This window comes from Glossina fuscipes, unplaced genomic scaffold, assembly GCF_014805625.2.
Source record: "Glossina fuscipes isolate IAEA_lab_2018 unplaced genomic scaffold, Yale_Gfus_2 0, whole genome shotgun sequence".
NCBI classification, from domain to species: domain Eukaryota; kingdom Metazoa; phylum Arthropoda; class Insecta; order Diptera; family Glossinidae; genus Glossina; species Glossina fuscipes.
The window spans coordinates 2,399,496-2,422,954 of NW_023998414.1; the positions used below are offsets into that span (position 1 = coordinate 2,399,496).

Consider the following 23,459-nt stretch of genomic DNA (forward strand, 5'->3'; position numbering starts at 1 on the left):
AAATGAAATGATGCCATTTCTGTAGGAAACTGTGATCAGTTAGTTATATATAAGAATTTCTGCACGAACAGGTAGTATTCAAGCATTCAGTGAATGTAACGTCTTATAACAATTTCTCGCAAAATAAATGCTTACGGTTAAGTAGAATTGGATTAGGATGAAAAATTTTCCGAACTAGTTAAATGTTAATGCGATGTAATAGATAAGTATCTTTGCACTTAACAACACAATAATAACAAAATAGCCCTGTAGTACGCGTATCAATTAATACTAAGCCAGTTGTTATCTAAAAAACTTTCAAAAATGATAAGAAAATATTTAAAAATTTTTTCAAGAACTGATAACTTCTTTTTCCCAATAATATTCTTTTTTTAAGAACTATTTATGAATACATGTATACTAAAATAAAAAAAGGAAAAAAAAAAAAAAGAAAACCATAATGCTTTAAACGCAAATGTTATCAATAAGACGAATGATGACTGAGGACTGAGTCAGAAAAAAATAAATTGTAAGCAAAAAGTTTAATAAAAGAAAGCGACAGAGAAGAAGAGAAAGAGAGTTATACAAACGAATCAAAATCGCCAAGTCTCTCAATTGGCTTAATAGATATTTAACAAGCTCGTATTTTGTTGTGAAGCCTTTGTGGTCTAAATAAAGAGAACAAGAGAGCATTCATTTCATTCATATAATATTATATGTGCATACATATATCGTTATTCGTATATATATATATATATATATATTATAAAAAAAAGTATTTATTGATGTTAGCGCTGTTGTTGCTTTAGCTTTATTTCTCATGTCTTTAACGGGTTGATTTTCAACCGCGTGTATCTATATATGAACACATATGCCTTTAAGTATTGTTTACACAAATGCAGGTTTACTCACTCACCAGTTGAAATTCTCTGGAAATATGGCAACATGGTTGTGCATCCATTTCCATATATGGTAAAATGTCTGAAAATCGTCGGAGAATTATAATCAAACGCGTTTATGATAAGGGTGGACGCCTTTATAAACGCTTGTAACAACGAGTTTTACAATCATTCAGTAATTTTGCGTTCTTGTGCTGTGTGGTTTTTAAAGCTACGACGCGAGAGTTTCCAAATTAACGAACAAAAAAAAATCTAAAAAAAAAAAGCAAAGAAGAAAAGACTTGTAATTATTATATATTTATTTAATTTTAGTAACTAAAAACAAAGAGAGAAAGTAAGTATTTTAATTAATAATAAAAACGATAATGTCAACATTACTACAAATTGAGTAAATGAATTAAGTGTTTTGCGTTTGAAAAATTGTTCGCCAGGATCTGTCTGAAACGAATAAAAAACATGGATTAATGTGGAAAAGTGCTCAATGTATATACGTATATATCCATATATATATATATATATATATATATATATATATATATATATATGTATATATATAAAATTATTAAATTCGTCGATTTATATAATCTTTAAAAATTCAGCTGATAAGAGAGATAAGTAATATCAAAATTGATGACATTTTCTGAAGCCAAAGTCCAATTCAAATATAATCAGTTTATTATTATATTAAATATTAAAAGAAGAAAAACAAGGGTAATGTCTGCTTTCAAATCAAGCCACACTTGAGGTTAATTGTCATGGTGTTTTGCAAAAAAAATACAGAAGAAAAAAAAATGTTTAAGAAAAACTTCAAGTAATAATTGAAATAAATTTCGTATTTGAAGATTTTTCTCATTTACTTGATGTTTACACGCTTTTTTTTTTTTTGTTTAATGTATTCTTCTAAAAACCTATTTATAACAACAAAAGAGGATTTTCTGCGGAGATGAAATGAACACAATTTTTTTTTTTACTTAAGAGTAAATTTTTTCTTCCTGTTTTGTTACAGACAAACGTAGTGATCATCCGTTTTAATCTTGGTTTTATCCCATTCATTGTGTCATCATTTTATTAATGAGAAAACTGCATTTCTTAACCGAACGTATCTAAATATGGTTTCAATTTTTATCAATTATTTCAGCAAAAAATTTGAACTTGACTCATTTTTTAGCTTCCGTAGATTTGTTCTAAAAAAAAAAAAAATGCCGGTTTTTAAAATTGAAACCATTAAAGGCAATTTTTGAGGTAAATGCTTTTGGGTTTGCGGAGTGTTCGTGTTACGCTCATTTCTCTCTCTTCGCATTTATGAAGTAAAGATTTATGCACGCTTATGTACTCTTCAAATTTCACCATTCCTATAAATAAAACGGGAGGGGAATCGTGTATATTTCTTCACGATTTATTAAATTTTCACTAAACATGACCATATATGGTCACAAAAATAGTAACTCTGTAAATTCAGCAGAATTCAAGCTTAACTTGGCTAAGCACGAAAGAAACAGATAGAGCGTACATATTGTGCATGTCTCTACATGTACACAGCGCTAGCGACAGAGATAGCTATAGTAATGGGCAAAGTGTGGGTTTTCTAGTTATTATTTACAAATATATACGTTGATATACACACATGCATATGTAAAACCCTATTCTCTTTACGCAAGCAGATTCATATAAATTCGCACACATGCAAGAAACACGACTATATTTTAAATTATTTTAACTGGCATTTTCTTCGAACCATTCATAGTCGATTCGTCAAAGTAAAAGGTTGTTTTCTCTTTGTACGCCGCAGTCATTTTATTTTCTAACAGTACTAAAAAAATTTTCGAGGATATTGAGATTGCAATTGTTATTCAAACAATTATACAATAATTACATAAACGAACGTCGTCGTGATTAGTAGCCAACGTGTTAAATATTTTCCTCGAAGAATTTCCTCTGTGTTCGTCTTTTTTTAAACAAAAGAAAAAAGTAAGAAAAGAAGTCATAGACCATTTATACCACTATATGGAGAAAGAAAGGAGGGTTCGACACACATTTTCTATAATAGTTGGCTAAAGAAAACGCGGTCTAATAACGTACTATAAACCGGCTTATTTTTTGCATATATTTTTCAAGGGCGTTGGTTGCACATTTTGCAAATGACTTGAAAATAAATAAAATACATAAAAAAAAGTAAAAGAAAAACAGTTTCGTCTCGCTTGTCTGTTACAGTATCGTAGAGAATGTTGATTTTTCTCTCGCTTTTATATCTCTTCTAAATGGGAGTTTAACATGCTTTGATTTGATAATGTTATAATTTGTTTTGAATATATAGTGATAAAATTTCTGGCTTTGAGTTTTCAGTCGTTTTATTTATTTATTTTTATTTTTATTTTTTTTTTTGAGAAAAATTAAAAGATATATATTTCGAAAAATTTTCCTGAATTCGCCTTTCATTTAAAATTTTCGCAACAAAATTAGTGTTTTAATTAAGCAAATTGTTATAAACGTGGGCAGCAATTTGTCGTCCGCTCTGCAAGATTTAAATATGTGTAATTAGAATAATTCTCGATTTTTCTTCCGCAATTCACATCGCGACAGTCCATTTTAGCAAAAACAAAATTTTATATAATTTCTATTATTTCTGTTAAATTTTTAGCAAAAAAAAATGTGTGACGAAGAAGTTGCTGCCTTGGTTGTTGACAATGGTTCCGGTATGTGCAAAGCCGGTTTTGCCGGTGATGATGCCCCCCGTGCCGTATTTCCTTCGATTGTTGGTCGTCCCCGTCATCAGGGCGTTATGGTCGGTATGGGACAAAAGGATTCATATGTCGGCGATGAAGCTCAAAGCAAACGCGGTATACTTACATTGAAATATCCTATTGAACACGGTATCGTTACCAATTGGGATGATATGGAAAAGATTTGGCATCATACCTTCTATAATGAGTTGCGCGTAGCACCCGAGGAACACCCTGTATTGTTGACTGAAGCTCCATTGAATCCTAAGGCCAATCGTGAGAAGATGACTCAGATAATGTTTGAAACATTCAATACACCCGCCATGTATGTGGCCATTCAGGCTGTGCTGTCATTGTACGCTTCCGGTCGTACAACTGGTATTGTGCTTGACTCAGGCGATGGTGTTTCTCACACCGTGCCCATTTACGAAGGTTATGCCCTGCCACACGCCATTTTGCGTCTTGATTTGGCTGGTCGCGATTTGACCGATTACCTCATGAAGATATTGACCGAGCGTGGCTATTCTTTCACTACTACAGCTGAACGTGAAATTGTGCGCGACATTAAAGAAAAGTTGTGCTATGTTGCTTTAGACTTTGAACAAGAGATGGCCACAGCTGCCTCTAGTTCCTCTTTGGAGAAAAGTTATGAATTGCCTGATGGTCAAGTGATTACCATTGGTAATGAACGTTTCCGTTGCCCTGAGGCACTCTTCCAGCCATCATTCTTGGGTATGGAAGCTTGCGGTATTCATGAAACTACTTATAATTCCATCATGAAATGCGATGTGGATATTCGTAAAGACTTATATGCCAATACCGTGTTGTCCGGTGGCACCACCATGTATCCTGGTATTGCTGATCGTATGCAAAAGGAAATTACCGCCTTGGCTCCTTCCACTATGAAGATCAAGATAATTGCTCCACCAGAGCGTAAATACTCAGTTTGGATTGGCGGTTCCATTTTGGCTTCGTTGTCCACTTTCCAACAGATGTGGATTTCCAAACAGGAATACGACGAATCTGGTCCATCTATTGTGCACAGAAAGTGCTTCTAAACGGTTTTCTGCAATCCCTGGTAGAAATCAAAAAAAAAATGGCTGCCGATTTAGTCGTGTATAGTAATAAGAACATAATTTTAACATCAACAACAACAACAACAACACCAACAACAACAAAAACAAAAACAGCAAAAACATTAATAACATCAGCATTACCAACAAAAGCATCTATGAGCAGAAGAAGCGAACGACATTTTAGGAGCGTAGAAATTAGATATGAAGGAAATCGAATGGTGACAAGCCTTTCTTGTAAGATTTGTGTTATAACTGAATGATCAGGAAAAAAAAAAAAAATTTCGAATGAAAATATTTAAAATTCCAAGCGTGTTTCAGCACCATAATTTACACAAGAAGAACAACAACAACATTATATACGTTTATATAAAATCAAAACAAATCACATTAAAAAAAGAAACATTTTGCAAATCTTATTGTCCATTTTTTATTTTAAACTTTTTTTTTCCTTTTGAGAACAACTCGCAAATGTATTATTATTTCTTAATTATTATTATTATATAATTTAAAAAAAGATGAGAAATCTTAAAATATTCGTGTATTTTTTCTTTTGAATCAAATCATCTTAAAAACCATCAACAACTGTATCATTCATCTCATTAATTTCATCTAATCATCCTCAAGTTTATTTTTGAGCCCAAGCACAAAAAGAGTAATTTTTCATTTTGCTTTAAATAAATTACACCTATATATATATATATATATGTATAAGGTGGCTGATTACCTAGGTCACCCACACTTGCATCGTATAATAATAATACACACTGTTTAGTGAGTGGATGGCTTGGGGAACGGGTTGTTTTCCTTAAAAGAAACAAATAAAATCTATAAATGAGATATCACAACATCTCTCTCTCTCTCTCTTTTTTTATTCATTTCGCCATTTACAAATGCTACGACAGTAAGAGTGCACAATTTCGCATCGGCTTATATGCATCTATTGATTTCGGTATACAACATTTTAATTGCACGCATGCGTGTATATGTTTATTTAATTTACGCTTGGAAATGCGATCGATCATTCATATAAATCATACTAGAAAAGCAACAACAAATCTAATAAAATACAATTCGAAGACTTTTGAGGACTACTTTTTTTGCATATACGAGAGAAAGAGTATAAGTTTTACCAATACGGACATATATTTACACATACATACATACATACATACATACTCCCTTTCTTTCTCATATTAAATTTGCATCGTTGCGATCAAAGGATATGGAGCATATATTAAGGGCATTGATTATGCACGAATGATGGGATGAGATTATGGATAAATCAAAGATCAGTAATGATATCTCCGAACGAGAGCAACAACAACAATATCGTCCTGAACAAGAAAAGTAAACAGTGCTCGTTTTTTATTACATATTTTAACGATTACAGTCGCGCATATAGACACACATTTTTAATATCGTAACTATTTTGCCAAAATATTTTACAATCAAAAAAAACATTGAAAATTGAATATAGAAAAGTGTTTTTTTTCTTCTTTAAAAAAAGAAAAAAAAAAAGGAAAGGAAAGGAAAACGAATAAGAAAAAGAAAAACAAAACAAGACTAATATACATACGATCTCTATGTAAATTGATAAGTTTGTACGTATATGTATATGATATACAGTGTGTCGTATCGTGTCCATGAGAACATTATTAATGAAATTGTCATAATTTATCTAATAAAAAAAAAAAAAAAAAAAAAAACAAAGAAAATATTTGAAGAAACTTGTTTTGAATGCTTCGGTGTAAGTGAGTGATCCCCAAATTCAATATGAACAATGTAAGACAAATGAATGCGTCTTTTAAAGAACTTTGCGTCCCCCCACGCTTCCGAGGAGAGAACTGCAATATGCTCATTTCGTTTTTAATGCTTAGAATAGAAGTTACTTGAGATCGCTAACTTTCAATAGGCGTGAAAGTTTTTAAATTGATTCGGATAAGGTTATCCGATTTCGGCACGCTCATGATTGCGAAAATTGATAGAGAAAGTAAAAATTTACTGTAGTTCGTTTTTAACATGTAAGTGGGTCATAGCCAACGATGGAGTTGCACTCTACGATAATAAATAAATATTGCCACATAAGCATATATCTGTTCAAAAATATATAGTAGAGCATTTTTAACCAAATAACTTAGTATTTTATTATTATTGTTTTGCAAATTTTATATTCCTCCTCTAAAGGATGGTGATATATTCATTCGGTTAAAACGTTTGCAACATCGAGCAGGACGTTGTGTAGACACTATAAAGTCCATATATATCCTGGATCAATATCAAATAATGAACCATTATGCGCGTGCTTACATTTGTTTGCCTGTGCACGGACGCATCCCAAATATAAATAAGAAAACGATCAAGTGAATTATGTTCGGTTCATCATTTTCATTGCCTTTATCTTTAGAAAAGCCTAACAAAAAATGAAAAAATTCAATTGCCCTGCTCTATAACATTAGATGATCGCGACTGATTTTGTTCCGTCTGTGTAAATAAGACATGGAAGTTATTATTATTTTGTATCGGTTTCAGTTTATGGTTATGTTACACTGTCCTTAAAACCATTTGTTTGTGTAAAGGAATTTGAAGATCATGTCTCAGCTTTTTGTGTGCGGTCTCTAAAGATTCCTTCTGTGCGTTGCAAGTGTTTTGACAAAATGAATATACACCCATATCTCGATGATGGGTGTAAAAATAAGAAAACAATGTCTGCATTAAGGCGATTCTTTCATGTTTATCACTTAGATATAACGTAGCCCCTTTCAATAAGAGGCGTCAGTTTAAATTCCGTGCCTCTTTTAAACTTTAAACGTATCGCATCCATTGCTGCGACATTTCGCGATTAAAAGTTATAAAGCAATAAAGCTTCAGTCCAAAAATAAAAAAAAAAAAAAATCTATTTTGATGCTCACGTGCTTTTAGCCACGTAAACTGTCATCTGGGATTCGGAAAGCCCGACTGACATAGTCGAGCATTTTATATCATCTCTAATTGCTTTGAAGACTTTTCAATGTGTTCGATGCATTCGAAATATATGTGTAAACGTCATTTTTGGTGTTTTTAGAAACGGAGATATTCTCAATTTATGCTGCACTGGACCGGTGTCCTTTGTTCGATTGGCCTCATTTGCAATATCAATTTGCGGGTTTCAATACTTCAGCCGAATTTCAGATGGATAGAGGGACACATTTAGATCTATTCAGGCTAAGAATGATCTTGATTAAGAGTACATATATACATTTTGATACATACGTTAAACTGGCTTCTTTTTTTTTGCCAATGGTCACTCAAATTCGAAGCGATCTCATAACAAAAACTAGATGTCATATCTTTGTGTAGTTTTTTGAAGAATTTCATTGACTATATTCAACGCTTTTCGTCGACGAAAGTATGCTGACATGTTAAGAGGGTGAGAGGACACGACACTATTTTCATGCTATCGATTTGAATAAAATCCATAAATCCTTTTACAAATCTGGCACGCGTTATAAGCTCATAAGCTAATGAAAACTGATATAATGGATTCTTTTTAAATATCTCCCTTAAATTGACAAATAATATATATAATTTTTATACCCTACACCACTACAGCGTGGCACAGCGTGTATTAAGTTTGTGCAGACGTATGCGGCAAGCAGCAAGCTACCTTTTATTACATCGATCTATTCAGAATCGTAATCGGAATTGTGTGTTCGTCTGCCCGAATGATGTCTGTCCATGTAAGCTTGTGTTCAAACTACAGGTCACAATATTTGAGATATTTTGATCGAATTTAGTAGAGTGTTTGTATCGGTCCATTTTTTCGATCACTCCCCATATAACCTTGTCGGCCTTGCTCGACTATAATGTTCTTACTTGTTGTTGTATTTTTTTTTTTTAAATAATATATATATGTATGTAGATTGTATGTGCTTGTGTCGGAATGTTTAAACAATTTCAATATAAATCCGTTTCTGTTAGTTAGCGGTCAATTACATTAAATTCATTTTTCAGACGTTAAGTATACCACATTTCAAGCATATTCTTTTATACTTTATGATTGCGTTTAGTATGCCACATTACAGTAACATGTTAAATTTGAACATAAGCATAAGCGCTACACTACATGGACTGTTGCCCATTCTCGGTTGCGTATATTTTACGCCCCATACCTTAAGTTACCATTCAAAGATATATGTTTTCTTCTTTTAGTTTTGACATGTATGTGTATATTATATACATACATATTTACCCAAAAAAAAAAAAAAAAAAAGAAATGAAACCCGTAATATTTGTAACAAGCAACTAATGAGTATCAAACACATTCGATTTTAGTAAAATGATATGATTTCATTCCGGTAAACGATTACGTAATAAGAGAAATTGATCGAACCGTAGTTGGAGTCGATTTTGATAAAAAATTCAATTCGATCTAAATTAATGCGTACACGTAAAATGTATTCAATTGCGTCATTGTTGAATTATTTATGTAGATAGAAGACAAGCATGATTCTTAAGAAAAGTCATTATTTCAATAAAACATACCTTGGCAGAGACTACGAACTTTGTTGAAGAAGTAGCTAATTAGGAACATTTTTGAATACATTTTCGATTGATCGTTCCATCTAGCATTAGTATCCAAATTAAAACATGAGATTAATCAATTTGACGCGAAGTATTATTCTCTAAATTAGGAAAATTGAAATATACAGAGTACCAACGTTTCTAAGTGCAATTTACCCCGTTATAATTGTTGATGAGAGTAAATAAGTATTGGACGTTTTCCTTGGCAAATTCTAGTCTTAGCTTCCTATTACGTTCTTGTATCAACGATTGACGACGAGTATGGCAATGGTCATGGTCATATATCTCGATATGCATTGAATCACTGGAGTCGGACAATTTAGTTTTTATGGATGGCATTGTAAACCAGGAGATTTATTCAAGAATATTAAAGGCAAATTTGGAAGAAACTTGGCATTTTGGTAATACTTTAAATTCTATCAAGACAACAATCTCAAGCGTAAATCCTGTGTAATTTAAAAGATGACTCTTATATAATTGCTGCAATGTGCTTCTCTCTCACTTATTCAATCACCGGGCATGAACCATATTGAAAACATGTGGGATGAATTGGATCGCCATGTCCGAAAATAGTGAATCTCTTCCGTCCAAGATGTGAAATAGAATAAACGAGACAAGAAGAATGGAGTAAGATCCCTGTTTCCTATACAAGAATAAATATGCAAAATATGTCAAAATATTTAAATGACGTTATTATGCAAAAAGGATACTTCACCGAATATTAATTTTTCATAAAATGCTGGTTTTTTTTTTTTTTTTTTTTGCTTCGTATTCTTTCTTATATGAAATCTAATGTTAATGACGCTATATTTTTAAATTTGTTGAAGTTATTTAATTTTCTTATCTACTGGAATAATATTTTGTTTGTTTTTTCTTTTTTTTAATTTTATTATTTTTTTTATTTTAATATGTATTACTTTGTAGTACAAAATAGTGAAAAAAAATATTAACGTTTGGATAACGGACTAGGTTTGACAAGCGTTTACTTTTTATTGGGCGAAAAAGCCCAATGTTAATGAGACTTACTCTACGTATATGCATAAAGGTTTATTTAGGTCATCAGAAATGTGACTTTTTGTCCTAATTTTGCATAAACATTTTGTATATATATTTTTATGATATCGTTATACGTACTTTGGTACTTATATTTTAATTTATTTTTTCTTCAACTTTATTTATATATATATATATGTACACATATATACATACATATATATATATATATATATATATATATATATACATATAAATAAATTAAAAAGGCATTGATCTGAATTAATTTAAAAAGCTGCGGACACGCGTTTAATGATATTGAAAATGGGAATTTTACAATTTACAAAATTTAGTATCAAACGAAGTTTTCCGAGAAATAGAGGAATAAACAAGATAAATAAAAATTATATCCTTACATAGGCAAAATGTCGGTAACAAAATTTTATGTCGATCAAGAAATATTTATAACGGGAGGATCAGGTTTGCTTTTTACATATGGCCATAATTAAAGCTTATTATGACAAACGCTTCCTAATGCAGGTTTTATAGGTAAAGCATTGATTGAGAAAATTATGCGTTCATTTCCCGAATTCAGTAAAATATATGTGTTACTGCGTAGCAAAGTGAACAAAAGTGCCGATGAAAGATTACAAATTTTATTAAAGGATCCGGTATTTGAACGGGTTCGACGAGAGCAACCACAAAATTTTCAAAAAATATTTTCTATTGCCGGTGACTGTAAGGAACTCGGACTGGGCATTAGTCCAGACGATCGTAAACGTATAGAAAATGTTACTATGATATTCCATTCGGCTGCTAGCGTTAGGTAAGGTAGCAGTGTTTAAGAAAAATTTCTGTTAATATTTTTTGGAAATTTCTAGATTTGATGATAATTTTAAAGATGCGATTCTATTGAACACACGTGGTGCCTTCGAATTGATTAAAATAGCTGAGGGTTTAAAGAAACTGAAAGCATTCATACATATCTCGACAACTTATTCAAATCCCGATAGACATGTAGTGGAAGAAAAGGTTGTTAGGTAAAAATATAAATAATTTTTCAATAACGACTTTTCTATATTTTCATAGATTTATCCACCATTGGCTGATTGGCGAACAACTATTAAATTAGCCGAACATTACGATACCAAAATGTTAAACATATTATTTGCGAAATACAGTTCACATCAACCGAATACGTATACGTTCACCAAGCATTTAGCTGAACATATTGTTAATGATCATCGCCATAAAATACCGATTTTATTATATCGGCCATCTATTGGTAAAATTTGAATGATTTTGTGCCTTTTTAGCGAAGCATGAAAGCCTTGCAGTGCGTTTATACCCGCACGATGAAAAAATGGACATTGGAAGCCCTATAATGTGTATAAATAAATACCTTTGATTCCACTCAGGACCGAAATTGTTTAGCTATCCGTCCGTCCGTCCAACGTCTGTGTTGGGACATTAATGTTTGCAAGTATTGACAAATAGAAAACTGAAACAGTGCTTAGTTGATAAATGACTTGACGATCCATCGATAAATCCGTCCTCATTAGGTAAAACACCAACCCATAGAACTTCCAACATCTGTTGATGTAATATTTCAGCATTTGAAATACTTGAAATTCGATTATAATGTCGAAGCTTATCTGAGACGGGTATTACCGAATATAATTTTTTTATTATTTCTTTTATTATTTCAGACACAATAGTGTCTATTACGATTAGAGCTCTCTACTACTACTGTATATATATATATATTTTTTTTTTTTTTTTTTTTTTTTTAAATAGTCGTTTCCAGCATATTTGAGCCTGTACCGGGTTGGATAGATAATTTCAATGGCCCAATAGGTTTATTAATTGCTTGTGGTCTTGGTATTTTACGTACTAGCCATGCGAATCCTAATGTTAGAGCCGATATTGTCCCTGTTGATGTATGCGTGCAAGGTTTAATATTAGCCGGTTATAAATTGGGAAACCTTATTGAAGCCACACGTGAAGATCAACTATTGGAAGTGGTCAACTGCTCGAATGCTCTGATCCGAACGTTTTGCTTTGGCAAGATTATAGAGCTTGGCAGAACAATTATTCGAAAAAATCCTTTGGAAAAATGTATTTGGCTACCGAGTGGCAGCATTACAGATAACGTAATTTGGCATTATGTCAGAGTAAGTTAAGTAATGGATATATTGTACATTGCGCATGCTTCAAATTTCATAACCTTTTTTTTTTTGAAGTTTATTACCGGACAACTGAGCTTGGCCCTTATTGGTGATTGTTTGATACTTTTAGCCAGAAGAAAGCCAATGTAAACAATTGCCTAAATTAAAACTCAAAAAAAAAAAAAAAACAAACAAACAAAAACCCATATATTTTCTCTTATGCTTTCGCAGACTCCTCAAGTTGCAACGGCGCATATTTATGTCGTGTCAGGCGCTTTACAAATTCTATACAACGCAATGGCTGTTCTTAAATGACAATTTCCTGGCCTTGAAAAATGTAATACCACCTGAGGACTTGTAAGTTATTATATCCTTTCATATTGAATGGAACTTATGTATGCTTTATATTTTCGATTTTCTATTTTATTTTGAAAAACTTTTTCTCAATAATTGTAGACCTAAGTTGGGCTTATTTCAGAATGTAGACATTGATGATGAGACTTTTTACATCAATGGTATTAGAGGTGCAAAACAATTTTTACTACATGAGCCGCTTGAGGCAACGAGAGGACCCCGTGTACGTCTTCAATTTCTTTTCTTTCTTAATTACTTTGTACAAATTGCTGGCATTCTACTAATTGGACGAGCTCTCTTGCAGTATTTGTATGGAAAGTTGTACAATGCTTAAGAAGATGAAAAGCTTCTCGATCTAAACTCTTTTACTTTGAATATAAACGGTGTGCGGGAAATAGAAATTTTACTTGTAGTCTCTATGTTAACAAATAAATTTGAAATATAAGTGAAAATCACTAGTAAGCGTAACGATCCAAGGACCCTCAATCCCTAACAAAATTACGCTTGACGACTTGCCTGCGGGACTATGATTTGACACTTTGGGAATGCATTTATATCGATTTTCCTGATCAGTTAATTATTGAGTAAATTCAAAGCGATCTCATAGTGTGCCGATCGATTGCTTCCAACATAGCATTCTTTTAAACTGCGACTATATGGAATTTGTGAAAATGAAACCTAAAAAGAAAGGGTTTAATTGCAAACTTGTATATTCGCTAGCGAGGAATAGATGTGACATTTAAAAGGATTCGCGAAAAAATCTCGAAGATTGTGCGTCTATTAGTCGTCTTTTATTAGCCAAGACCAACCAATAGAAACTACAAGCAAGGAGCAGTAGCTTCAATCGTTTCAATATCAAGTTTACAACAATCCTTAGCCTTGCCACAAATTCCGAAGTGAAATCTCCGTAACATAGCTAGCTACTGTTAATGATTAGTTACTTCTCTTTGAATTTAAGTCGTTCGGTTTTCTCGCACATTTTTTGAATTGGATATCCTCCAATCTGGAGTAGGGAACCTTTAGAGTTCTATTCAATTCCATATCCTTTGACGACTTCCTTATGACTTTAGGGGTCCCGCAGGGCAAGCACTTGGAACCCTAGGATCTACTATATAGCTGACCTTCCATCGGTGATTATCTCAGGTTGATGACGTTAAACTGTTCTCTTCAATTCAATGTAGAAATGTACTCTTGATGCCTAGACAATTGGCTGCATGGTGTTCGCTCAACGTTATGGAGCTGATCTTAAAAGAGTGTAAGAAGCTCTCACTCGCAAGGAAGAATACATTATCCACAGATAATATGGGCCCAATTTTCAACTTGGGGGTAGTATTTGACCAACGTTTACATTTCGGTTTGCGTATGGAGCTTGTCATAAATATTGCTAATAATTGCTCTTGGCTTTGTCAAAAGATGATCCAGAAAATTTGATGATCCTTACGTTATAAAAAGATGATAAAATAAGTTTGGTAATGCCATTGCTGCAATATGCCTGTGTTCTCTGGTCCCACTTTTTATAGGATTTATATTGATGCAATTGAATCAGTTCAGAAACAATTCCGGCTTCTCGCGCTGAGAGATTTGGTATAAAAGCCGACAGTCTCTTTGCTACCATATGAAAACAGATTGCTACTATTAGCTCTTCCCTTACTTGAGAAGCAAAGATTTTGTATTGGGTACGCTTTTCAAGGTTAAGGTAATACATGACGGTATTAACTCGCAAAAAGGATAAGCCGTAATGTCCTTTAGTTTTTCAAGAAATTTTATATGCATAAAGGTCGACCAATGCAGACATAATTATTGGCTTTGTAACTCGTTTAGGGTCCTTTGTAAAAATTTAAATGGTCTCTCTAATATAATCTCTATATCGGATTTGTTAATAAACGTCAAATTAGTGCCGCTTAATACGCGCAATCGCCCGAATATCGGCCAACTGAACTAGCTATGTCTAGTAACGGTTGCCAAGTGGCTGCCGAAAAGCACCGCCCAAACGGTTTAATTTTCGATTTTTATATTATTTGAATTATATTCTTATGTGTTGTTGAACACCTTATGCCAACTCCACTTGCTGCCTTAAGTGAACTAGTATTTTGCATGTTTCTTCGTGTGCTACGCAGACATTAAAAGTTTTGCTCGGAAAATTGTGTATCTGCGATGATTAGTTGAAAAGTTTTCAATCAATTTGAAATAGTGGTAAATGCCCAGCGCAAGAAAACGTTATACTACGGTATGGAGGACAAAGTGTGATTCAAGTGAAGAAAAGTGCAGAAAGACGATCAAACACAAAAGCGATAGCTAAAGAAAATCAAGAGCGTGGTGCAAATACATTTGAGTAAATAATAGCGAGTTAAGTGAACTAATTAAACTAATAGCATTAAAAGTAGTTAACAAATCTTAAAAAAAGGGAAAAACATTTCTATCGAATTGTTTATGAAAATTATGAATTGTTTTAATGGTGCATCAATAACGGTGAAAAAATGATTTGAAACATTTCAACAAAATGCAAAGGTGTATAATATATCTGGCGAACAAGAAAAATATACGCACACGCGTAATAAGATAATAGGTGCAACACTGCTTTTTCTAGAAGCTAAACAACTAAGCTATTACGTGCTATTAAAAATGATTGATGATAAACAGTGTCTGAACAGTGGCCAAACGATATAATGAATTGAAAAACGAGTACAAATCATCATAAAGCACTTAAATTGCTTTAAGAAAAAGTATGAAATATACGAAAGATTATGTCATAACACAACAAAAAGAAAACTTTCGAAAAGTGGAAAAGAAAAAGAGCAAAAACGAACATTTTTCGTAGCATTAGTTCAAGAGAATATAGAAAAGTAGATCAGTGCAAATCAGCAAGTAAATGTTTTAAATGTAAGAAATATGGACAAACAAACTCATAACAAAGCAGTGATAAACGTTACAGTAGTAGAAAATAGACAACAACAAGTTAAGTCTTAACATAACGATGTACAAATCTCCTGTGTAATAGAGACTGCCTCCGCTGTTCGTATGATAAAAGAAAGTGTGTGCCGAAAAAGAATTTTAAAGGCTACCCTGTGCAATCGTATGTGAAAAAATTATATCGTTTGCGAAACGTACACACAACTACTACTACTACTACTACTACTACTACTACGATTGGTAAATTAAAAGTCAGAATAAATGCAGACATTGTGGATATAAGAGATGACGCAATTAAATACAATGAATTTATTGAATATGATTTTATTAAAAAATTTCTCGTTACGGAAAATGCAAAAGAAATAAAATTTAATTGCGAACAAGAAAATGATAATTCGTCGGTATATGAAATCAATGCGACCGAAGTTAACGTGCCCCCAAAGCACAAAGCATCATTTCTAATTATTCACCGAGAGAATACAATGCACAGTGTGCCCGGCTTAAATATTCCTTTCACTTACCACATGTACCAATCAACAACCGCGAAGTAATTGTAAATAAAGTGATAGAATGGCGCTATCAGGCCGTCAACAATAGCCGTGACTTTAGTTAAGAGAAATTCAGTGCCGATGGTTGAGAACGTTTTTGCAAGAGTACTACACCCAGTCAACACAGTTAAATGGGGAACAATCAAATGATGAATAAATAATGTCAAGTTTTGATAAATTTATTACCAAATATATATATATATATATATATATTTAATTCGGTGTGTAAAATAATAAAAATATAATTAGATTTGATTCAAAAGAGAATAGCGCGTTACTATCCTTCCTCGTCGACCACATCCTATTAGCAATCGCTTATTTTCCTCGTTCTTTGGCCTTATACAGTTAACAAAATTCTTCGCTACTACAGATTTGGAAACTGAAGTAAAAGAAGAAGAGAAAGCTTTTAGGCGAAAGAAACAACGTAAATCAATGAACAAAGAGAAAACCGAAAAAGTAAGCAAATAAAAATGAAAGAAAAGAAAAAGAACAAAAAGCGTGAAAAGCAGTATCATCAACTCATAGCAGAAAACGAATCAAAGATTGAACATTGCAGAGGCAAGTCTTGTGAAAGAAGAACGTAAAAAATGCATCTGTAACCAAAGAACAAGAGAACTTCAAAGATATGCAATATGCGCAATCAATCGTAAGAAGTTCAAAGCTAGATGATTAAATTGCGTCAGATGACGAGCGGATTAGCCAAATGTAAATGTAGTGGACAGTGGGCTAGAAAGTCAGCAGAAATAGTGGAGAGTTAATAACGAAGAACACAATGAACGAGGTAACGCTGTAGATAAACATGGAGAAAGAAGGGTCAGTCCTTAAGTGGGAGTCGATATGTCAAGTTCTAAAGTCGTATAGTTGTTAAGTAGAAGTCGGCGAGTCAAGTTGTAATGTTGTGCACTCGGCAAACTGTTCTGCTTACATTCATTAATTCTTTGTAGTTACTTAACAGTGTATTTCAATTACATTACATTAAATGATAAAAATGTTAAAATTCTTTACATTCTTTACATTTAGGGTCTCAATCAAAAGAAAATCGCGACCTTTCGTTAGTGTCCATTAATAAAAGTTGGTAATAAGTGCGGTTCATCTACAAGCGTGACCTATAGCAAGCAATAAAAAAATAGACCTATGGGGCTTGTTAATCTTAAACATGACGTATATATTCGCTAAAGCAAGTTATCGCAACCTTGGATCAAGAATGACCTGATTCGCGCGCAAATACACTCACCCACTCAGTTAAAAGTACGTAGACGAGCAACGCTCTAGCAACGCAACAAGCCCTACCCCACTTCAACTGCAATAGCCTGAGTGTAAAAATTGATTGAAAATAAAAAATTTTTCTGCTGAAATGTTTGACTGCTTGACTTGAAAATGACTTTTGCGAAATGTCTTAGAAGCATAAGCTGACGCAATTCAAATTCAAAGAATATTTAATTTCCTTCCTAAAGAATTTATTTATCATTTTCGTCGTTAAATATCAATCAATTAGTTGGGAGATCCGAAAAATAATTCAATCCAGCCCAAATATAATATAATAAATTTATATGTCAAATCAAGAATAAGCTAATTGCTGAGTAACAATTCGCTCAAATAATTTTGGTAAGACACTCGACTTGGCACTGCCTCTATATAGTTCTCAACGTGATGTCTATTTTCATATTTGTGTGTTGGAATAAGGAAGCTACTCTCAATATTCTCGAGTATGATGTGTGAAAGCGGTAAAATATTGGTTTTATTAAATTCATATTGTTTATTTGAGCAAGTGGCATTTGGCACGTTAGAGTGGTTCACCGGACAATTTTGACTATAACGAAACGATATGCAATTTACTGAACGATACGGATGCCCAGGTAAACTGAAAGATCGACGGCGACTAACAACTGTCTCAACTGTCTTGACAGTTCGCTGTTACAATTAGGAGTAGGGTTGTATTGAAGTAGACTTCGGTCAAATAGTTCATTCAAATATGCAATTAATTGTTAAAGTGAGGAACACCGAGTAATTTGTGGCAAACCGAGAGATTTTCCAACACTATGACCGTAACAGAATGATTTGGACTTTTCGATTACGTCGCAAATAAAGGCGGCATGTTTCTTATAAGTAGAAATATCCGCGTTTTGGGGGAATATAGGTAATCGAGTATAACTGTTTGCTACCAGTTTTCGCCCGACAAAGTTCAAAGTTGGGGAGGTAGCAGGAACTTCAACTGGATGGGACCAGAACGCAACGGATACGGCTATATCAGTCGTATGGCCATTGTTACGCTGGGTTCGAAACACGGCAAGACAACGGCTCGCATCCTTGACTATTAACAATGTATATAAAAATTTTCGCTTTTATTTCGGTAAGCAGAACACATGATTTCTTTTTTCACTTATGCTTATATTTTCTTTTTTATTTTCAATTTCCAACATCTTGTTCAATTTCCGATGCCGGTCATTTATCAAATGTAGCCTAGCGACGACGTGACCACGTTAGCAAACGCAAAAAATAATTTTAATACGCATTATGGACTAACTTCACGCTAATAATTGCAGCAATCGCGAATCGATGTTCGCGTATATCAAGTTGCTTTGATCGGGAATATTGATAAAAAAAATAGAAATAAAGAAAATGCAGATCATTTGTTTAGAAACTAAACGGAAAACTTCAATCTTATAAATGTTTAGCATATGTCAAAGGATAACCTCGAAAGAAACCGCGAAAAGCAATGAATTGTTTCTGGGAAAGCAATCTTTATATCTTTTATATATATATTAGGTACAAATATTTTGATGTTGTTGCGAACTGACATTCACACTTTCATTATTCAAACTAACACAAGCGTTGAATATATATTCATCTTAAGGGAGATTATAGCGAAGAACAAAGACTTGTCTTATCATTTCATGGTCTCGTAATATGAAACGCTGAAAATGTATGGAGATATCGGATATCTTATAATCCGAGCCAACGAACAATTATTTGATATGTTTAAACTTGATTGTCAATACTTTTAAATAAATCGTTTCATTGAAAAATTTGTCGAAAAACAGAACAGATAGTATATAGCAATGTATCATTTCTTCGTTATTCTATTAATTACAGATCAGGAGTACATATCCTATAACATATATTAGACTTTCGACTATATTTAATATGAATACTATATAAGTAGGTAGGATATATAGTCAACATCAATACGCTTATATCGTTTATTTTAATTTTTTTTTGATGCAATGACCTTTTAGGCTTAACCCTAACTATACTTTTGTTGGCCTTAATTAAAGATGCAGTAAATTAATTAATTTTCGCACACAATTGCCACAGAGTAGAACACAATGTTAAGAGAAATGGATATATAATATAAATAGCTGATGTAGGCAAATTTGGAATATTAGTGTTGCGCTAAATTTAAGTGGAAATAGTTGATGTCAAATAAAACTCTTAGCGATTGTTCAAAATGTCAGTAACAAGATATTATGTCGGACAAGAGATATTTATAACAGGAGGATCAGGTTCATTTTTGAAATAAATTTCTAAGTATATATCGATAAACGAATACTTCCTAATTTAGGCTTTATAGGTAAAGCCTTAATCGAGAAGATTATGCGTTCTTTTCCTCAATTCAGTAAAATATATGTACTCATGCGTAATAAAGGCGGTAAGACGGCAGACCAGAGATTACGAATATTATTAAAGGATCCGGTATTTAATCGTGCTCAGGAAGAACAACCAGAAAGTTTTAAAAATATATTTGCTATTGCCGGTGACTGCAAGGAACTAGGCTTAGGCATTAGTCCAGTCGATCGTAAACGTATAGAAAATGTTACTATGATATTCCATTCGGCTGCTAGCGTTAGGTAAGGCAGTAGTGTTTAAGAAAATTTTTATTAACATTTTTTGGAAATTTCTAGATTTGATGATAATTTTAAAGATGCGATTCTATTGAACACACGTGGTGCCTTCGAATTGATTAAAATAGCTGAGGGTTTAAAGAAACTGAAAGCATTCATACATATCTCGACAACTTATTCAAATCCCGATAGACATGTAGTGGAAGAAAAGGTTGTTAGGTAAAAATATAAATAATTTTTCAATAACGACTTTTCTATATTTTCATAGATTTATCCACCATTGGCTGATTGGCGAACAACTATTAAATTAGCCGAACATTACGATACCAAAATGTTAAACATATTATTTGCGAAATACGGTTCACATCAACCGAATACTTATACGTTTACAAAGCATCTAGCCGAGCAAATTGTTAACGATTCCCGTGATAAAATACCGATTTTATTATATCGACCATCAATGGGTGAGATAAACAAACACTGTGTTAAACTGGCTGAAGTATTTTGTTCACAGTTACATCAAGTTTATTGGAGCCCGTGCCTGGATGGTTAGATAATTTCAATGGTCCGATAGGCTTGCTCGTGGCCTGCGGTGCGGGCGTTATGATGACTAACTATAGCAATCCTAATATCAAGGCTGACATGGTTGCCATTGATGTGACAGTACAAGGATTGTTACTAGCCGGTTATAAAATTGGCTACCGTTTTGAACCCATGACCTTAGATAAACCATTAGACGTGTTACATTGTTCACGTGCCAATGTGAAACCTGTAACTTATGGTGCATTAACTGAGGCCGGTAAGCGACTTGTACGACAAAACCCCTTCGAAAAATGCATATGGCTACCATGCGGTAGTGTTACAACGAATCCAATATTGCACTATACAAGAGTAAGTTTAGTTTTAACCGAACTGTACGATGTAGTCTAAAAAAAAAAAATAAATGCATTTTTAAGCTTATTATTGGACAATGGACCCTGGCATTGATGATTGATAGTTTCTTGCTTTTAGCCGGAAGAAAACCTATGTAATAAAGGTGGTCGAATAATGGTTGAAAACAATTATTTGTTTCTTTTAATCTTTTTCTAGGCTCCTTAAGAACCAACGCCGTATAGCAATGACGAGTCAGGCTCTTCAAACATTCTATACGACGCAGTGGTTATTTTCAAATGAGAAATTTTTAGAATTGGAAAGGTTGATATCTTCTGAAGACTTGTAAGTCACTTTCATTACTTTTTAAATCCTAGCACCTTTCTCCAATTCTATTATCTTTTAGGGATAAATTGCGTTTGTTTCAGTACATGAAGGCCGAACTTGACACCTTAATATGGCGTGGTATTGGAGGATGTAAAGAATTTTTGTTACGTGAACCGCGGAATGCTACGCAATCGACACGCTTACGTTTAAAATTTTTCTTCTTCATGCATTATTTAGCACAGTTCGTTGGAGCTGTTCTCATTGGACGATTAATGTATTTTTTTTACAAAAAATTATGTAGCACGGCTTAACGGTTTAACGGCTTCAATTTTTTTGTACGACTGAATGAGTTAAAAATAAAAAATGTATATTCATCTAAAGGCAGATTGAAATTTAATATCAATATTTAAATACATTATAAATAATAGTCGGTTATCAGAAGGGAAATTGCGAATTTTGAAATCACTTACCTTTCTTTAACAAGCACTTCCCACAGCACGGTTCGCCTCTCTAAAATTCGATACCTTCGTTGCATGTGTTACATAACATTATATGTCGGTGTACTGAAGCGACATATCGAAGCTTACCGTTTGCGTCTCGAGTGCGTTAAAAGTCCTACCAGAAATGTGGGCTTTCTGAGAATAGCACATGATCACTATACTCGAGTAATTTGGGTATTTGCAATGCTGGCTTTTTAAATTTATTGTCATGAAATTTAAACCTAGTCTCGGAGCCTGCTACGAGACCTAAATTAGTATTAACACATCTAAAGTGTATGCAACTAAATGTGAATTCTGATAAAGAAAATTTGAATAGTTCGTCGGAATGTCGTCGTAGGCCTTGACGGGTTGTAATCTCAAAAACAAAAAAAAAAAAATACTGAAACGAATGCGATTAATTTGGTATTGCGACAAAAGCCTACAAAAGCGCACGAACACTGAACGAGTATAGCCGAGCGAACAATAATTGTTTAAAAGCCAAAATCTATCCGTATCCCACGTACCGAAAATTTTCGGCAGAAACATGTCATGTTTTTGCAATAAACAGGCAATGGCCTCAATCTTATTACACTACTACGCTACATAAAGGCTCCCATTAAAGCAAGGCTTTGGATGGAAACAACGCTGGTATTTTATTACAAAAATAAATGAAGAATATATATAAAAGACGAAGTGGCATAGCGTATCTAATCATCGGCCTTGCCTAACTATAATGATACAAAAGATAATCCTACGGCCATCTAATATGTAAGGTAGAAATTTCATAACAATATGTACGAAAAGATTTTCTTATACATTGCGGATGTGTGATGCATTGTATGATAATTAAATTCTATTGCATTGAAGGAAATTTTTATGTGCTTCTCAGTATTGCGATATCGGCTATGAAAATTTTGTTGGGTTTATCATCTTCGCTCTCTAAATTTATTCGCACAACTATTTCGTTCCTACGCACACGTATATATGTATTTGTATAAATTGATAGATTTATTGTGTTCAGTATTCGATTCGAGTAACCCGAAATATGTTTGGATCTCGTTTGCGGGGAGCTCATAAGCTTGATGGTTCTTCCTTGATTTGTTGCATGATTACATACTAAATCGTCTTTGCACAGGACATCAACATGCACTTAATAAGGACAAAGATTTTAATTTGAAATTTGGTAACACAAGTAGTGGCGTGTACTTCTGATATTTTCAAACAAATTCCATAGTCTTTCCATATGCCGTACTTTTTGTTGAAGTAGTTTTAATCATCTAATTTTTATGCGATCATAGAATTCATGAAGAGCGCAATGAAAAATTTGACATTAGTCCGCAAGGTCGACGCATAATAATAACTTACATAAAATTAAATTTTTTTTTGTTTTTTCATTACCGTATGCTTGTAGTGTGGAAGAAAGGATGTTGTCCTATAGACATGCATTCATTATACAAAAGCTTAAACAAATTTATTAAACATTAGAAATTAAATTATAAAAAGTTGTATGTGACACTTTTGCTAAGGCTACGGTGAAACTTCTTGAACTTAAATCAAACACAAAAATTGTGTCCTACAGATAGTCCTATAGAAAACACTTAAATAAGCGAAATGTAAAAAAGTGACAAGTATATTCGACCTATGGCCATCGCCTGATATTTTTATGGGATTGTTCGCGAGTTTATTGCTATCATCATTGAATTTACCAAATAGCGAGCGGTTTACGGTAGATGT

General features: G+C 33.0%; 3 protein-coding genes across 6 annotated transcripts; all 3 read left to right on the top strand.

Moving 5' to 3' along the window:
• The first annotated feature begins 1,172 nt into the window (after positions 1-1,172).
• On the top strand, positions 1,173-5,018 carry LOC119631241 (actin-5C). 2 transcript variants are annotated; one of them, XM_038023704.1, is made up of 2 exons: positions 1,173-1,212; positions 3,517-5,018. In XM_038023704.1, the coding sequence occupies exon 2, from the start codon at positions 3,526-3,528 to the stop codon at positions 4,654-4,656; it is 1,131 nt and encodes a 376-aa protein (XP_037879632.1). In that variant the 5' UTR covers positions 1,173-1,212; positions 3,517-3,525; the 3' UTR covers positions 4,657-5,018. The 2 variants fall into 2 exon arrangements, with proteins under 2 accessions (XP_037879632.1, XP_037880465.1); XM_038024537.1 differs by lacking the exon at positions 1,173-1,212 and adding an exon at positions 2,629-2,846.
• Positions 5,019-9,779: 4,761 nt separating this feature from the next.
• Positions 9,780-13,159, top strand: LOC119637649 (putative fatty acyl-CoA reductase CG5065). The gene is made up of 9 exons (XM_038033850.1): positions 9,780-9,861; positions 10,523-10,707; positions 10,768-11,053; positions 11,109-11,259; positions 11,317-11,512; positions 12,025-12,401; positions 12,471-12,541; positions 12,627-12,752; positions 12,852-13,159. The coding sequence occupies exons 2-9, from the start codon at positions 10,653-10,655 to the stop codon at positions 13,081-13,083; spliced, it is 1,494 nt and encodes a 497-aa protein (XP_037889778.1). The 5' UTR covers positions 9,780-9,861; positions 10,523-10,652; the 3' UTR covers positions 13,084-13,159.
• Positions 13,160-13,941: 782 nt separating this feature from the next.
• Positions 13,942-21,626, top strand: LOC119637079 (putative fatty acyl-CoA reductase CG5065). 3 transcript variants are annotated; one of them, XM_038032910.1, is made up of 10 exons: positions 13,942-18,557; positions 18,667-18,973; positions 19,444-19,710; positions 19,770-20,055; positions 20,110-20,260; positions 20,318-20,513; positions 20,564-20,940; positions 21,006-21,076; positions 21,139-21,264; positions 21,326-21,626. In XM_038032910.1, exons 3-10 carry the CDS (start codon positions 19,656-19,658, stop codon positions 21,555-21,557), a joined length of 1,494 nt encoding a protein of 497 aa, XP_037888838.1. In that variant the 5' UTR covers positions 13,942-18,557; positions 18,667-18,973; positions 19,444-19,655; the 3' UTR covers positions 21,558-21,626. The 3 variants fall into 3 exon arrangements, with proteins under 3 accessions (XP_037888838.1, XP_037888831.1, XP_037888846.1); XM_038032903.1 differs by having other exon boundaries at positions 18,667-19,710; XM_038032918.1 differs by lacking the exon at positions 19,444-19,710 and having other exon boundaries at positions 13,944-18,557.
• The last annotated feature ends 1,833 nt before the right edge of the window (positions 21,627-23,459 follow it).